The sequence below is a fragment of the Eublepharis macularius genome, chromosome 4, assembly GCF_028583425.1.
Source record: "Eublepharis macularius isolate TG4126 chromosome 4, MPM_Emac_v1.0, whole genome shotgun sequence".
In the NCBI taxonomy this organism is placed as follows: domain Eukaryota; kingdom Metazoa; phylum Chordata; class Lepidosauria; order Squamata; family Eublepharidae; genus Eublepharis; species Eublepharis macularius.
This window is the reverse complement of record NC_072793.1, coordinates 56,629,263-56,647,988: the sequence shown is the minus strand read 5'-3', so window position 1 is coordinate 56,647,988 and position 18,726 is coordinate 56,629,263. Positions and strand designations below refer to the sequence as shown.

Genomic DNA, 18,726 nt, shown 5'->3' with positions numbered 1-18,726 from the left:
ACTGTCATGTGAACATTGCAATCATTACTTGAATAACATGGTAGAATTAATCCCTTCTAAGTTCAGCAAGGTTCTGCAGAAAGGGATTTCTGTTATAGCACTCTCCTTAACAATTTTTGATACAAATAACTGAATACCAACATCCAGCATAATTCAACAGAAGCTCTTAAAATTTCCAGTGGCAACATATGCCCATATAACCAGCAATGAATACTGATTACCTCAAAATATCTTAAGTTGTAACTATATGTTTTCAGCTATACTCATTTTACTTTTCAGGAGCTGTTGATATCAATATTGTGTCCAAGTGTAACCCTTGCTTATCCAATCCATGTAAAAACAATGGGACTTGCAATAATGATCCAGTGGATTTTTATAGATGCACTTGTCCATTTGGCTATAAGGTATGAGAACAGCTGTACTATGCTATTAAACTAAATGTTACTGCCTGTTGACTGCTTAAATATGTAACTTTGTGGGGGTTGGGGGAAAGAAGAACAGCCTGCACTGGTGTCTCACTGCTCCACAAAACTGATAGTGAATAGTGTGAGACACGCATTTAAAACAATTGATATCCTGGGACCCATGTAAAGAAAGAAAGAACACTTCTTGGGCTCTCAGTTGTGTGCTACAGTGCCTAACAAGAGAAGTCAATATCCAAATGTGAACAATATTAATACATTTCTTATGAAACGATTTTTTAATTTTGCACTGTCTTGAGTTTTGGATGTATTAATCATTTTAACCTACAAATGGAAAAGCATGATTATACCTGCATGTACCTAATGATGATGTTACCAGACTGGCAGATATTATGGACCCAGGTGTAAGAGTAAAGAAGAAAACAGTAGCCAAGAGCAACTTGTACAGGAGACATGATAGAAATTGAATAAGCTTTCCCCCAGCCTACATCTATATTTTTGCTACAGTTATTTGATTTTTCTTTTCTGGAGCTTATGGTTCATAATCATAGAAGCAGCGTGCCCTCAGCCAGATATATTGCCATAAGGTAAATGTGTCACTGATATGGCTGAAGTTGGAATTTTAAATTACTAAACAGCTCTGAACTAGGGGGGGGGGGTTTGCATCCAAATCTATTTGGAAATTAGGACATAATTGATATAAGTAAAGTTGAAATGTTAAATTATACAGTACTAGAAACAATGCCTGTTGTGTGAACAAATACAACTGGCTCTAGAAAATGGATTCGGCGGGCCCCCTCCCGGCAGCAAGTGGCCTCTTAGACCAGGCCCTGCCATTGCGCTATAGGGCTGCCTCACCCTCCCAAGGCCCTGCAGCAGCTGCCAAGATGAGGTTTCAAAGATTAACACATAGATGAAGATCCTTGCGCACTTCCCTCTGTTTGCCTCTGCTCACCTCCTCCTCCGGTTGACTCCCTCCCTCCTCCCCATTTGTTGTCCCTCCACCTTTGTACCTAGGGATAAGAGCTCTTCTTCTTATGTAGTCCCCAGTGATTGGCAGGGCTGACAGTGATGGGCAGGGCCCTGCCATGGCAACGCAACAATGACACCCGGCAGGCCAATAGAAAAGCGAAACAAAATGCTTTGGTGCTGTACTCACTGTGGATTTAGGGGAAAGCCTATTCCCGGGAGCAATCATTCTATTCTGCAACCTGTCATTCCAGTCCAAGAACACTTCTGCTACTCCTAGGGGCTGACATTCCATTGTGGGGCCTGTCATTCCAGTCCAAGAATGCTTCTACTACTACCAGTCCCAGAGTAGTCTATCTGGGCCCAGAGACCTTTATGGAAAATCCATTCCATGTTTTCTTTGCAACTGTTTTTGTGCTGTAATGCTTTTCAATGGAGGCCATGCAAGTAAATTGCTATTCTGGGCTCTCATTTGTTCCAATGGACCTTCAACCCTCTCCCATTATTTTCAGTGGGCAATCTTGTCATTCCCTTTAGTACATGCCCCACCGACTCCTCCTGACAGTCTCTCCATGTGCCTCTTTCAGAAGCCATGCCAGGTCCCCCCCCCACCAGCCTCAGTGAGCCTCTCCTCCTGGGAACCACCAGGATGTCTGCAGAGACAGAGGAGGGCTGGGAGGGGCTGGGCTTCACTTGGCTCTCCACAGCTGAGTGCAGTTGTCCAGAGGGAGGGAGGGGGAGAAGCCCCCTCCTACTATGCTCCAGATGCTGGTTGGGGTGGGCTCGGCCCCAGGCCCTCCCCTCTCGCACTCCCACTCTCCACCCAGCCCCTGCTGGCTTGAGGGCCTGAGGCGCGGCTGCGGCTGCCCATCATGTTCCCAGCCCATTGCGCTGAGCCTCCGGAGAGCTGCACTGGGCCTTCCCAAGACCACTCCCTGTCCCCGTTGCCTGCAGATCAGCTGGATAGGGAGAAAGCAGATTTGCCCGGCTTTCTCACTGCCCAGCTGAGCAGCGGGCAAGCAGGTAGGCTCCTCAGCAGCAGCAGGCAGCAGCACTCCTAATCCCCGCGTACTGCGCATGCACCACGTACTCTGCATGTTCGGGGATAAAAAGTGAGTTGTCGGCAACACAGTTTGGCTTATATGTCTTAGGATAATGTATGGATTAGAGTCTTGGACATAGATATATTGTACAGTGCAGTTTAGATGGTACCTGCATAAGAACATCTCCTGTTCCTGAGCCAACAATTTAGTACCATATCAAATATTCAAGAGACAGTTTCCAAAAAACTAGATATAATATAGCCCAGAATAAATACAGTCGATGCTGATTATATGACTGCTGTATCCCAGCTATAGACCATCTCTACTTTGTAAACAACTGAAAAAATAAAGCAGGTTCCACTTAAATTTGATTCAGATTGGATGTGATAAACAGAACCAATCCACTCAAAAATCTACTGTGAACCCAGTACTGGTGACTTAATGCACAGGATCATTTTGAGGTTGAACAAAGAAAAGATTGTAACATATAATTCGCTTAAGTCAATCTAGGCTAGTTCTGTCTATTTTGGCTGGCAAGAGCTCTACTGCCCTACTATTTGAAATTCTTTCTTCTGAAGATTTCGGGAAATTTAATGGTAGGATATGCACAATATGAACTCTTTCTTTAAAACTGGGTCCCTTCCCATGCATTATATACCACTTTATAGATGGGCAGCCCCATCCTAAGACTCAAATACTGATAACGTACCACCATGGTATCCTATAGCCATTCCACAGAGGGAAAAGAAGTGATACTAGCATCCCTTGGTTAGGCATAGCAATCACATCAAAGTTCATAGCAACCCCACCAACATCCACTGTTCACAGAGCAGCATGCCACCAATGAGTCCATGAGAGGCACACACAGACTCAACCAACCATTGCCTGTCAGTGCAGCACCAGAAATCAAGAAGAAAAGAGCAGCTAATCCTTTTACTCCCAAGATCAGTGGCACAAGCAGCAAGAGTGCTAGAGTTAACCGACTCTTGCGAGCTCCGTAGATGTGAGTTCAAGTCCACCCCTGAAGCCAAGGTCCTTTTAGCTGTGGAGGGCTGTGACTGGCTGCATACTTAGTCAGCATCCTAAGATGCACAGGTATTTGAGGGTGGATGGGAAATTTGGAAGTACTTAGGGGTTTTTTTCCATTCGTGGGCCACTGTGGGATGACTTCAAGCTACACTAGGGTTGTCCGTGGCATTATGTTGCACTGGTGTCAGGAGAACATCTGGGACTGGAGAGATTTAGGAAGCCAATAAAGTCCTGCTGTGCCCATGGCAAGCCCCGATGCCACCCAAATCTATGTGCACAGAGTACTCTGTTGCTGCAATGGTGCAACTTGTCACTACTGTATCTGCAGGATACCCCAGGATAGTACTTAGTCACCATCATAAGCTGTATAAAGCTGGGTCTTGGGATGGGGCTTTAAAAGGTATAGACATGAAAAAATGGCAAGTGGCTGTTTCACCATTCTGAAGGCCATAAAGCCTTGAATACAAAGAGCCCCTAGGCATATGCAAATTTGCACTGAATGTTTCCGTGTTTACACCTCCACTCCTTGCATGGAATCAATTTCCAAATGAAATAATAGGTTCAGCAGTGGTTTGGCAGATGGCATGATGGGGAGCTGTTTTTTAAAAGAATGTTTTAGACTGAAGCCCATACTTATTCCCCACACATGAAGAGCTTCCCTTGGGCCCTTTTGTGCCATTGCCAAATATTTATGAGCTTTGAATATTATAATAAAAGCCATTTGTGTTTTAGAAGTGAAAGAAAGATTTATAGGAAGACGGGGATAATGTTGTGGTCAAACAGGGAATCAGATGTATTTAATTGATGTTAGCATGCCATTAAAAATAGCAAGACTAGAAGACTGTGCATGCCACTGCTTTCTCAGCAAGATTAGCAATGGGGACATTTTTTAATGCAGACACTTGAACATACGTGTTTTATTTCTGTGACGTTTTAAGTCTTTGTTAATGTGCAGTAACTGGCTACTATATGTTATTGGAGTTGTTTAGGTTAAATCTTTGGGGTGCCTTTGATTCCATGTAAAAATAGATAGCTTTATGTTTTTATGCACTTGTCACTGGAAAAAATGCGGTTATATTTTCATGTTAAGCATAAACCTAATTTTCTCTTGTGTACATATATTGTATTTATACTTGCACACTTACAGCCCGGTCAGTGAGAGCTCTTTCCAAGTAATGGGCATGATCCCAAAAATCTGGTTTGAGGATTTTAATCCCTTTTAGTCCTGGGATTATATTCTGCAGTTGAAGATGGTTCAGAATGGGGTCAAAAAAATCTAAGATACTTTTCACTATCCTCTCCTAAATTAAATCATATTCGCAGTATAAATCGGTGTATGGTGACCACGTTCAGCAATATTTTAAAGATGAAAAACAGCCTATTCGCTGGGTAGCTTTGTGTAACACCAATTTATCAGGAGCTACTAGAATTTGAAAACATAAAACAATAAGCGCAAAACTAAGTAGCAAACCTAATTACCTGAATGGTTGCTATAAAGTTGTTTGCATTGTGGCTCTGTCAATAGCAGTACAATTGAGCCACAAGGAAAGGCAGGATATGAATAGTTTAATAAATAAACAAAATCCTAAACAGAGTTGCACCTTTCTAAATCTGTTGAAGTTAAGTCTTTCTCCCCCCTTTTGCTTACATACCTTGATCTTCAGATACATGTTCTGATTCCCAAATGGATTAGGATGGAACATAGTGCTAGTTTTATCATTCAAAATCCCAATAGGAAGCAGCTACACGGCTGGGAGAGGGAAAGCACAAAACATTTCACTCTTAACCAAAGAATGTATACATTAAGCTTCAATAAAACACAGTAAATAATTCAGTAAATACTGTAGTAAAACATGTTTCTGTGGATAGCCTATCCATAGTTTGGCAAAGTAGGGAAATGTAATCATGGAGAAATTGAAAGTTGCTTGCAATGGCAAACCACCCCATAACAAAAGTCTGCCAAGAACACATCGTGATGCGACGTTCCCCTATGGGTCAGTAATGACTCGGTGCTTGCACAGGGGACTACCTTTACCTTTTAGAGCAAATAATAATTGGGCATTAGATTCTCATATCTAATTGGTAAATTCTGTATCACTGCTGTTAGTGCACAGCCTAATATATTGCCCAGCCAGTTCTAAATTGGTAAAACATCAGACTTCCAAAGCTCATTTTCTGTGCTTTGGGGCTGTAGGTCAGATTCTTACTTCTTTTAATCAAGTTTGATTTTCATTAACAAAAGTGAGCAGGATTAGTCTCATGGAGTGTGCCAGTTATAGAAGATTATTCTTGTTTTCTCGAAAAACAGTAGGCTGAAATGCAGTTATCAGTTTTTTCTCCTTCGACATTCTATTAACCAGCTTCTGTATTTCCCCTTCAGTAAATTTCCTTTCTCTATATCCAGATTCAAAAGCTTAGATTCCACGGAACATTTCTGCTGGCAGAAGGATTTCCGTCAGCAGAGCACTGCTTCCTCTTCTCCCTCCTTCCTGTGTTGCCCCAAAAATGCTGCTTCTGGGAGTCTCTCTTCACAAGACATCTTACACGAGGACACTCAAGTGACTTACTTTTTTGTGTGGTCTTATATTCAAAGGTACTCTGTCTCCCTAGCAGTGCACATGTATCCACAATGACAGAACAAGTGTAAGATCTTTCATTTGATTCTACTCGTGTAAGATGTCTTGTGTAGAGAGACTCTGGATGATGAAGAACCCTTAAAAATATTGTAAGGGGTGTCAGAAGTCTGCAGTAGTAGTAGGAAATCTGCCCCCACTCCATTCCCATAAAGCCACTCTATGTTCCAATCTCAAAAGAGCAAAGAATACTAAGGAACTGCTAGGAGTAGCAGTAACATTGAAAATAGAAGTCACAGCTCTGTGTATACTATGTAAATGTCCATTAATATCTCAAAACAGACAGAAAAAATATGCATTTGCATGTGTTCCATATAATGCACTTATTTGTGCCTTGTTTAAGTTATTTATTGCAAAGTGATGCAGTTAAATGTGTAGTCAGTTTGGAGCCAATCAGCCCTGTTAAGCATTAATACAAGTAAACAGGAATGTTACAGTACAGTCCTCTGGAGACCTACCTAATTTTCAGCTGTGGCTGCATATTGTTATTAAATGGGAAAACCCCAGACTCCAGACTGAAGGTTCAAAATCCAGGGAGTAGTAGATGATACAAGAAATATGGTAACCCAACTGCTAGCATCACTTTCAGTGCCTTTCCTGGCTCCTAATAGAGGACCCTAAAAATAGTAGCTAGAGGACTGACCTTTATAAGAAGAGGTTGAATGGCCACTAAAAAAACAAGGCTTGCAGAGCCTTTTTATAATAATTTTTAAATTAAATTTAGTCTTATTAGAAGGTGCAGGAAATATTTTCATTGTTATGATTCAATATGTTTTTATCCTAGAAATATTTATGCTGGCTAACATTTCAGTAACCTTTAAACTGCTTTTAAACTCATTGTGACTTAATGGCTATTAATGTGATATTGCCTAGAGAAGGAATGGAAAGGTTTTTCCATTCTCTGTGTTGAATACAATACACAGTATGCGTCAATACAATATACAGTGCATATACAATACAATTAAAAAACGGAGATGTTGTATTTTTTCACATGACAGTGGCCCACACTTAAGCTGTCCAGAAGCAATGGAAGCTGTTCACATAATTAGAATGCCATTGTTTCAAATACCCCCTCATTGATGATGAACTTAAATTTCTGGAGAAAATAATTGGCAGTCGCTTGTTAAAGGCACACAGACTTGAGGACTTGCATATCAGATCAAATGACCAGCAGTGACCAGGTGCCACCAGGAATCTCACAAGTAGGGATGATGGGGAGTATGTGTAACTAGCATCTGGAAATCAGATGTGTACTGCCATGGAGCTCCCATTTTCAGCTGTTACCTGCCTCTGAACATAATATCCATGATTTTTAGAGCCACGTAAAATAGCTGAGAATAATGCATCTTATGGAACTGCATTGCATACGGCAGTGATTATTAAACTGCATGTTGGAATCCAAACGTGTGTTGTGACTAGAGATGGGCATGAACAGCAATACGAATTTTAAAAAGTCATGAACAGCCCAATCAGCTGTTCGCAAACAAGCTATTCGTGAGGCCCCATTCTAAATGAACAGGTGGTTGTTGCAAGCCTCGTTATCATTGCTGTTCGTTGCTGTTCGTCAAGCCAGACAATCTGGCACCTGCAATCAATTCCCTTGGCAACTGGAGGCAGGGACTGCCTGAACTCTGTCTGAGCTCCTGCTGTTGCCGTGGAAACCACAATCTAAGCCCAATTTAGCTTGATAGGCACGTCTTCCTTTCAAGTGTGGCGCTCCAAATTTGTTGCAAGGAAGCAAAAAGCAGGGGGAGGGGGGCTTCCAGCTCTGGTTTTGCAGACAATAAGAGACAGTTGCTGTTGGCATTTTGAGGGGGAGACAGGGAGAGTAAATTGGAGCTTGAACTTTCTTTGTGTGTGGTGGGCTAGGTATCTACCTCTTCAAGTTCCAGGGCTGCTGCCAGGCTCTGGGCCAAGCTATTATTTATTACTGGTACCTTTCCTGCTGCCTGCTCAGGTAAGGTTTCTGGGAGTGGTGCAGTAGGGTTCTACCCCTTCAAGTTCCAGAGCTGCTGCTAAGCTCTGGGGCCAAGCTATTATATATTATTGGTACATTTCCTGTTGCCTCCTCAGGTAGGGTTTCTGGGAGTGGTGTGGTAGGGATCTTGATGGCTGGAGGAGGGCCTGCTGGCCCCCACGAACAATGAACATGTTCATGAACAGGTCATTTTCGTCAATGTTCGTTGTTCGTGGATGGTAATGAACAATGAACACCGTGTTCTTTTTTTTTTCTGTTCGTGCCCATGTCTAGTTGTGACTCTCACAGGTGGTTCACAAAGTCAGAAAAAGAGGAGAGAGGAACAGAGTGAATTGAACATGAAGCTATAAGATGTGCATAGTATGCTAAATGACCAAGATATATAGGATGTAATACTATATATTTATGCATACTAAAACCAAAAAAAAGTTATAAACTTGTTCATTGTTAACTGATGTGAGATTCCTATATTTTATGTTGGGAGAGGGAGAGTAGCATGAGATTCCAAAACCTAAAGCAAACTTGGAAGTAGTTTCCAGTAAGTACAGAAAATGTTAAAGTGAGCTTGAGTCCCACTTCAAAAAGTTTGAAAAGTCCTGCCATAAGGAAATCACTTGCCATTTAAGAAGCACTTCATTTTGCCTGTCCTGAACACTAGTAAATTTATAAACTTCCATTATGTCACCTATTAAATTTAAAAGCCCAATATATTTAGCCTCTTTACAGAAATGTACCAACTCTCTGATCATTTGTGTTGCCATTTACAGTGAGGCAACCAGAGTATTCCAAATATGGCTGCTTATTATCATAGGGTTATTTAAACTAATTATAATACATTAATTATTTTCAATTTTCCTAATAATTCATAACTGTTTTTATTGCTGCAGCACACTGAGCTGACATTTTCTGGGAATCTTCCACTGTAATCCTAAGGTCTTTTTCTTTGTTAATTAATGCAGAATAGATCCCAGTAGCTTTATGCAAAATTGGAGTTTCGTATGTATGTTAAGAGTCAGTAAGAGAACAGAACAGCATTTATCTTTAATTTATATTCTAAAATAAAGTTCATTCTTTAGCACTGTTTTATGGTAGAGGAAGCAGAGGAAACATTACCAGTAAAGGTATATTGGAAACATATTTTTTTATATTTCTTTGAGGATAAGCACCTTAAAAAAATAGCAAGTATGTAAAGAGCCAAACAACAGAGGCTTTTGCCAGTGCTGATATACATCCACAAATATTTATTTATTTATTTTATTTCAGATTTCTAGCCTGCTGCTCCCTCGAAATGAGGCCCAAAGCAGTTTATAACAAAAACACAATAAATATTATATATTAAAAACTAAAAAACATATCACCACAATTGAGGAGGTCCCACAAGAGTACAACCAATATTTATTTTCAGAACATGCATTGTGATCGCAACCTCCTTCCCATCTCTTTGGGAATGTTCTAAAATGGCTGTCAACATTATAATATTGTGTATTATTTTTATTTTATATTTTATTAATTTCATATCCATTGATACTACTGATACCTTTTTGACTTTCAGGTCTGAGCATTAATTGGCAGAAACAACTGTCTGGAATTCTTGAGTGTGCTTATATGATAATTTATGCAGGCTAAACTAGGGCTGAAATCCTAAGAATACTTTCCTGGGTAGGTTTGCCAACTTTCAGGTGGGCCCTGGAGATAATCTAGAATGGCAACAGATTTCCAGACAGCAGAGATCAGTTCCCCAGGAGAAAATAGCTGCTTTGGAGGGTGGACTTTATACCATGCTGAGGTCCCTCCCCTATCCAAATCTCACCCTTCCTCAAGCTCCCATTTACAAATCTCCAGGATTTTCCGAACCTGGAGTTGACTGCCTTATTCCTAGGAGTAAGCCTATGGAATAGAACGGGGCATGCTTCTAATTAGATCTGTTTAGAATTACTCCGTACAATATGCATGTTTCTATGAGGCAGCAAAAGACCAATCAATTTTCTTGAACTTTTCTTGATAGGGTCGAGACTGTAGCACACCCATTAATGCCTGCATTCAGAATCCATGCCAAAATGGAGGGACATGCCATCTCACAGACACAAATCAAGAAGGATTCAGGTAAGTGAAAGCAAATTACATTAAAAACAAGGTAATAGTTGAAGCAACTTAACTTTGTCTACTGCACAATAAACATATACCTGTAATACAAAAATGTCCAATAACTGCAAATCCCTCAGCTAAATATTACATCTGGGCAAAGTTAAGCCTTTCTAAATTTCATTTTAGTACACATGTTAAGATACACTTAAATATTTCCCACTCAAATCATAAAGTTTCTAAACTTTGGCTACATGTGATATATCGTTTCTTCTGAGACAAATAACCTTATTATAGTTTTAATCTGTTCTGCAAGTGTATGGCAACAATGAAGAAAACAAATCATTGCAAGGGACTGTTAGGAAAAGAACTGACAAAAATGGCCAGGGTAGATATGTGGTACACCTGGAATACTGTGTAAATTTCTATTTACTGTTTCTCAAAAACGATATTGTAGAGCTGAAAAAAGTGTAGAACATGACAATCAAAACTATTAAAGCATTAGTGGACATTCTGTATGCAGAAAGGCTAAGGAGTTTGGTGCTTTTTCAGTTTGTAGAAAATGTAATTTAAATGGCACACTGCAGAGGTTTATTTATTTATTTATTTATACCTCAACTTTCTCCCCAATAGAAACCCAAGTTAGCTTACTTAATTCTCCTGTCCTCCATTTAGGGGTTGCCAAATCTGAGTTGTGTAATTCTTGGAGATCTGGGAGTAGAGCCTAGGGAGAATGGGGTTTGGGGAGGGGAGGATCCCAATTGGAGTATAATGCCATAAAATCCACCTTCCAAAGCTGCCATTTTTTCCTAGGGGAACTGATCTCTGTCATCTGAAGATTAGTTGTAACCCCGGGAGATCCCGAGGTTCCTCCTGGCAGGCTGGTAACCCTACCTCTATTTAATCCCCCCAACAGCCGTGTGAGATAGCTTAGGCTGAGAATGTGTGACTGGCCCAAGGTCACCAAGCAAGCTTCCATGGCAGAGTGGGGATTTGAACCTGGTTATCCCAAATCCTAGTCTGACACTAACCACTACACAACGTGTCTCTTGAACTGAATTGCCAAACTGAAAAGAAGGAACAGTGATTAAAAGGGGGATTTTTTGTTTGTTTGGATACCACACTTTAAATATATGGGGCAGAGAAACACAGTTGAGAAAGGTAGTTTAGAGGAAATGGTCTATAAAAAATCCTGTTGCTGAAAAGGTATGGAACTTGGAGGGCTGGCTTGCTTCTGTGACAGGCTGGGCTGGTGAAGTTTAAAAATTGACTGGTGGGAAGTTTAAGAATTCTAGGGCTGTTTAGACAGTTAGGGATAGTATTTTATAGTTGAGAGGAGGGGCCTGAAAAAGCTCTTGAATGGAAGCAGCCAAAGAATGTGTACCTGCAATTGATTGCACTGCTAGTTAGGGTTTCTTTAGAGAATAGTTACACTTCAGAGTAAGATAAACCTTTTCTTTATTTTCATTGCTTAGTTTGCTGTATAATTTGAAACCTGTAAAATTAATTAAATAGTAAAAAAGGCATATAACAAATAAAGACATACAACAAAGATTTATTCAGTCCTAGGCTATTAAATTAACTTGAAACTGAATAAATTCCAAAATATACTTGAGAGTACATGAAATAAAAGCTTCTAGTTGTGTCAGTTCATGTTCACTCTAAAGAGGGATTAGACAAATTTATGGAACCATGATCAAATGCGACCTCCATGTTCAGTGGCCAAACCTCCAAAACCCAGTGCTGGGGAAAGCAACAGGGAGAGGCCTTGGCCTCCACAGTGTTCTTATAAGCCTTCCAAGGACCATTGGGTTGAATCCTGTGTAGAACAGGATGTTGGGTTAAACGGAGCATGGCTCAGCACGGCTGCTGTTGTCTTTTTGTGATACTGATTGTAGAAGATAGTTTCAAGTGGGTAGCCTTGTTGGTTTTCAGTAGAAAAGCAAGTTTTGAATCCAAGGTGCTACTCAACTTGAGTCTTGCTCTCTTACTTACTTTCTCTTACAGTATCAATGAATTCCAATAGATGTTTCCGCTAGTTTGGGAGAAAAATAAGAAAAGGCCTAGAGAAAGGTGCGGGGGGGGGGGGAGGAACAGGGGAATGGGGAGTGCGAATTAACAATATGTTTTTGCCCATGGGTAAAAAAAAAACAGCTGGAAGGGGGTTGCAATTTTTGGCAAAGAATTGACCACAGGAAAAAGGGTGGGGGAATGTTCTCCCTGCCCCATGCCATTCTAGCCTATTACTGGACCCAAATCTTGCTCCTCTCCTACAGACCAACTTGGTTATCCCTATGAAACTATTGGCTCAAATTGACTCCCACAGCTTCTTTTCTATTAAAAGGTGGGAAAAGATGGGAGATTGTGACATAAATCTTCTGTGTACTGTGACATAAATCCTGTGTGTAATATCTAGAATACTTCTGAAAGTAAAGGGGGAAAATGTTATGCTCGGATATTTTTATAGTCAAGATACAGCTTCTGCTGGCACTAAGAGAAACTGCATTCTAGTATACCTTTGCATCAAGATGAAGTTTATTCCTTGTGTAAGATGGTTTATATCTGAAATACTATAAAGAGGAAGGCCCTGTAGAGTTTTCTGTTGTGTGGCCTGTGAAAGAAATTATATCTTCTATACCTCCTCCCCCTTTACAGAAACATTAATACACAAGCTCAGCTGCCAAACTTGTCAAATCTTTGCTCATGTAAAAAGAAACTTAAGCTAAAGTGTTCCTCCATATGAAATGCTGAGTGACTTAAACTCCAGGGCTCCTGCAGTCACAGGAAAGAAAAAATATCTTTTAAGTAATGGTAAGGTGGTGACAAAAGCCAGGAAATTCACCCTGTTATGACTGAAACTCCATCCTCACACCCTCCCTTCCCCTGCGGTGCCTAGGTAGCAAAAGGGGCCCAAGCAGCAGGTGATTCCACTTCTGATATTGACTGTTGCAAACCACAACCACAACTGTGTCAGCCAGGGGCACAGGATCTGACAGTATTTTTAATCGCAATTTCTTTGAGCTCTTAATTGTTGATAATCTAGTGTAAGGTTGCATTTCTGTTTGAGGTACTTGGCTTTCCTGTTTTGGTAATAGAAAAAACGTTTTCTAACCTCTCATGATTTATGATATGACAAACAAGGTTAGATGTCAAGAACTATATTCTAGTGAACTGGATTTCTAATATTGTTTTGATTCCACTGCATTGTCAATATTTTATTTATTTAAGGAATTTAACTTTTAGAATGTATTTTTATCAAACTGGAATTCAACTCACACTTAAATCTTGAGATACAAATGGGCAAAATGGACAATAAAATAGATTAAAACCAGATTTCCAGCTCAAAGCTAGTCATACTGTTTTGTGTCAAAGATTGCCAAGAGAGAAATAACAGTGGCAAAAATAGTAATTACAAACATCAAGAAACAGTAGCGTGTAAAACCATGAACTGCAAATGCAAAAATACTCCACTGCACAAATACATACATGTGTGTATGTTTAAAGAATGTGCAAGAACAATGCGCTTAGACCAAAATTTATATACACACGCACATACCCATCTTTTTATATGAGAATTTTTTAAAAATTGTACAAGAACAACTCAAGATTATTACAAACTAATGTAGAAATGTACAAATATATCAAGCATATAACAAAAAAATTCAGTAATCTCCTGTTTCCAGGCAGAACTCCTACTTCAGATACGTTACTCAAAAGATTTAAAGGCATCATGAAGACTTATAAGTTAAGTTGGTTCTTTAAAAGATCTGGAATTATTCTGAATCTTCCATTTAAATTGAACGGCTGTACTGCTCAGTTGATCCAGGATGGAGTCATTTTTCTTGCTTGTAATAGCCGGTGAAGGTTTTCTAGATTTTAAGTAATGAATAAAATTGGGAAAGTGTAGTGGTCTGATTTAGGTGGAGGAAAATTTCATACCTGCTAAGGAATCTTCATGATAACATAAAAAATATTTGAAAAAACCAGTTCTGTCTTGAAACAGAATTATAGGGTCCTGTTATGTCTGCTATTCTTGTATATTTCTACATAAATATTTTAAAAATCGTGTGATTCTTGCACATATTTTAAAAATTCTTACATAAAAGATGTTATATATCTCATTTGGTCTAAATATATTTATGCAGTAGTATATTTTTTGCATGTGGGGTTTTGAAAGGAACAAGTATGTACTGTCTCTTTAAAAGCACCTATTTCTGTCTTCATCGGTAATCAGTTTCTCTGTTGACAATGGTTGGCAAAGGAATCCCTCCGATGTTCTGCCCATTCCTTGATTGTTGCTGAAATCTTACTGAGCACAATCAAGTTAAAGTGAAGCACTTTTAAAAGTCCTGTTGATTTCACTGGGAAAGGTTTAAACATGTGTTTAACTAATCTACTGAAATAAATGAGTCAAAAGAACTTAACTTTGGTAGGTACATGCCCATTGTGATGAAATGTATATAGGTCCTATGCTAATTGTAAACGTTATTTCTGTAACTGGAACATATCAGTCTGCAGTACTTTGCCTTTTCCTTCCAATAATACAAATTTTTCTTAAGAACATTTTTCTAAAACACTGAACTGATAGATTTTGCAGTGTTAATGTTCCATGGTTGATGGATGAGTTCAGTGTTTATGGACTATTGAGTCTGTCCATTTGATATGCAGGTGTGCATATAGTTTTTTTGTTTTTGTTTTTAAGCCAGAAAACCCTAAAACATTTGCTTATAGGGGAAAAAATATTTTGAACAAAGGTTGATTTGTAAACTACAGTACATCCGGCCAGTTCATCTCTTCCAAATAGTAAATCATTTGATTATAGCATGCAAATATAATTTATTAGTTTTAATTCAGCCAGCTGTTTCAAATTCTACAAAAGAAGTACCTATAAGTTCTGTGCTGTATATTTGCAATCCTAGATACATGTTTCTTAGAGAATAGGCAAAAATGCTCTTAAAAGCTTACATCTACACCTAATTTATGTGGTTTAAAATACTGGCTTGTAATTGTTTGTTTTTATTTGTTTTTAAAACACTTTAAATCTTTGCCTTTGGACCTTTAATCCAGCTCCTCTTTCTTTACCCTAAACTTATATCTCATGAGGGCTCTGGTCACAACAACCAGCACTCTTTTTATTTCCATTCATACAGAGCTTCAAGTGTTTTCTACTTTACCGGAGCTTTTATCTTTTATGTTTGTGTGACCTATATATTGCTACCTCCTGAATCCTCAAAAGGTTTTCACTAGAGATGGGCCCGATCTGAATTACGATTTCAACCCCCCCCCCCCCCATTTTGGCGTTTGCGCCATTGTGACTCAGCTAATCGGTTCTGTCCATGGCAACCGATCGAGCAGTCGGGAGTTTGCTTGTTTGGGACTTGATCGGATGGGTCAGTTTCTGTTCGGAATTGCAGACACTCTTGCGCCAGTAATTTATTCCCGGGGTAACAGTGTCAGGGGAATGAGCTCTGTTTGCCCTCCTTCTGTCACCCTCGAAACACGAATGGAAGCCCAGCTTTCCTTGATTAGCAGGCTTCCTTCCAACCACGGAGCAGCAACCCAGGGGAGGGAGGGGGAAGGGGATGTTCTGAAGCCATGGGCACAAAGGAAAGCAAAAGGCAGCGCGGGAGGCTGGGAGGCCGCCCGTGCCGTTCACCTTTCCCCAGGACAAGGGGCGTGTGGGCAAGCCGGCCGCCCCTTGTCCTAGGGAAAGGCAGCACGGGAGGCTGGGAGGCCACCCGCGCCGTTCGCCTTTCCCCAGGACAAGGGGCACGTGGGCAAGCCAGCCGCCCCTTGTCCTGGGGAAAGGCAAAAGGCAGTGCGGGAGGCTGGGAGGCCGCCTGCGCCATTCGCCTTTCCCCAGGACAAGGGGAGCGTGGGCAAGCCGGCCGTCCCTTGTCTTGCGGGGCAGGTGAATGGTGCAGGCAGCCTCCGAGCCACTCGCGCTGCCGCCAGCTCCGCAGCTATTCACATGAGGAACTTCCTGTATAGTGTGGCTAATTGCAATCACACCAACACTCCTGAAAGGGGGAAGGGGTAAAACTGTAAATTTGACAGTTAGCCTTTATTATGATATAAACCAGTGTAGGCAAAACTGTACTGCTAGCCCAAGACTTTCTATTAGAAATGGGCACGAACTGAAATACGAACCAAAATTCGTCATGAAGCTGGCTGGTTTGTGGTTCGCAAACAGGCGGTTCATCAGGGCCCATTTCTGTCAAACCAAGATGAACTTTAGGATGGTTCGTTTGGTTCATTTTTGGTTCATCACTGCAGACAGCCTGGCACCGATCCATCAGTTTCCTAGGCAGCTGGAGATGAGCTTTCTGCAGTAGAGGTGTGCACCCAGCCACTTTTCAGCTGATGGGAGGGGGATCCCCCATGTGCTGAAAAAAGCTCTGGAGTTTGAAAGGAGCAACAGTTCTCTTGCGTACAAGAGAAGTGTTAACTGCTTTCAAATGCCGGCTAGAACTTTAAAGCGTTTCAGTATCTGTTCTGCTTCCCATGTTTGCTGAAGTTTGCATATTCCCTGCTGGCTTTAAAAGCCAGGAAAGGGCTAAATAGCTGGTTTTCCCTTCCTCCTTTGGGGTATGCACTCACTTTCTCTTTTTTTTCCAAAGGCAAGAAAGTGTAGCAACATTGTAACATTACTGCACTTTCCTACTGGCTTTAAAAGCTAGGAAAGGATTAAATAGCTGCTTTCCCCTCCCTCCAAGGCATTTTTCAGGCTTTGCAAAGAGAAAAAAAACAAGCGTTTTGCACAGCCCTTTGGAAACAAAGTGGCAGGGAAGCACCAACAACCAAGCGTTTTGCACAGCATTTTGGAAACAAAGTGGCAGGGAAGCAGCAGCAGCTTTTCTTCTGCAAACATGGGAAGCAGAACAGCCAGCAGCTTTTTTCAGTTGATGGGGATTCCCCTCCCATCAGCTGAAAAGTGGCTGGTGTTTAAAAGGGGGAACTGGAAGCTTACACCCCTATTCTGCAGACCTTCTGCTGGCCCAGAAGTGACGTTTTCACGAACCACATGAACCAGTTCAGGAACCGGGGCAAGTTCATGAAAGTTCGTGGTTTGTGAAACTGTACAAACCTCGAACCACCCGGTTCATTTTTTTTTTGGTTCATGCCCATGTCTACTTTCTATACACGATCCTTTTTTTCTACAGTAACTTTCTGTTATTCAAGATGCATCTTTAAGTAAGTCTACCCACCTATCTAGTGTAAATTCCATATTAAAATGCTTTCTAAACTCCTTGGAAAGTTCCCAAGTTCACAGCGTTGCAGAATGATGGCGATAAGGGGAAATCTGGCATCCTCTCCCCCAGCCCCTGAATTCAGCTGCCGAAGCTTTGTAGAATGTACAGGGAATGAGTGGAAGGAACCTCTCTTTCTTAATTAGAAATCACTTTCACTTATTTGGTCTGTTTGGGCAGCCTCTAAATCCTAATGCCTATTCCATTTGTCCTCAGCATCCAACTCCTCTCTGATTATAGAGTCAAAAATGAAGCATTCCCTTTATACCACAATTTTGATTTTTGTTTGCTGGCTGTACATTCTGTTTATCTCCAGTACTTCGTGCCTTCATATAAAATTAAGCTTCTGTTGTCTCTTCAGCCTTTTTGAAGTTTAATGCACTGGAGTTTCTTCATAATGACTAGCTATTGCATTAACTAAGTCCGTAACTCTTGTTGTACAGTTGTCAGATGAAAGATGTTTTTCACAGTCTTGTGTTTTTCAGTGTCTTCATTGCAACTTCATGATAAATCAGTCCTCTGAACATATTACTAAATCTTGGTGTCCAACAAGCATTCTGAGATAATAGATAATGCTTGCGTGTTAAACATGCTAGAAGATGTGGTGCATATTGCTTAACATAGTCCACATGTCGAGCTTTAACCTATTGCTAGGGCCAGAGCTGGCCCGCCCATTGAGGCTGGTGAGGCCATTGCCTCAGGGCACTAATGTGCCGGAGGGGTGCCAGCCTGGGGGCAGGGGCGTGCACCACGGAGCTGCCGGCAGCGCCAGCCAGGAGCGTGTGCTGGTGGCAGCAGTGTGGGGCAGCTGAGTGGGCAGCTGGCTGCGCCTGGCCTGCAAAGCAACTGAACAGGAGTGCTGGAAGGCCCACCGTGTGCGCGCCAGCCCCTGCGTGATGACGTCACACGTAGTGTGTGTGTGTGTGCGTGCATGCACACAGAGGCAGCATTAAGCTGCCTCAGATGCCAGCAACACTGGAGCCAGCCCTGGCTAGGGCCCTTGTTAAATGGATCATGTTAATAGTTTGTTTCACCTGTTTCTGTCAGACTGTGTGTCACAGAATGAAAATAAAAGCAATCAGCTTTTCTTTTCTTTTAAAATGAAAGAGTGAATCTGTTCTCCCAAACTGAGACCTTGTGTGCCAAATGGCAGCCTAGAGTACATTTTTATGGCTCAGTTATAAACCTCTGAAAAATGGGGTTTTGTAATGGAAATGGGAGACATGATGAATGGGTCACTTTATTTAATTAGTGTTCTTTTATCCTCCTCCCCATTCCCCCACTCCTTGGCTACAAGAAATGCTGTGCCAGCTCTTCTTC

General features: G+C 41.0%; 1 protein-coding gene across 1 annotated transcript in view; it reads left to right on the top strand.

Moving 5' to 3' along the window:
* SLIT3 (slit guidance ligand 3) overlaps window positions 1-18,726 on the top strand; it is a 633,135-nt gene that overhangs the window by 528,189 nt on the left and 86,220 nt on the right. The window contains exons 26-27 of the mRNA XM_054977013.1: window positions 280-404; window positions 10,080-10,177. Coding sequence (XP_054832988.1) covers window positions 280-404; window positions 10,080-10,177 — 223 coding nt within the window. The remainder of the gene's footprint in view (window positions 1-279; window positions 405-10,079; window positions 10,178-18,726) is intronic.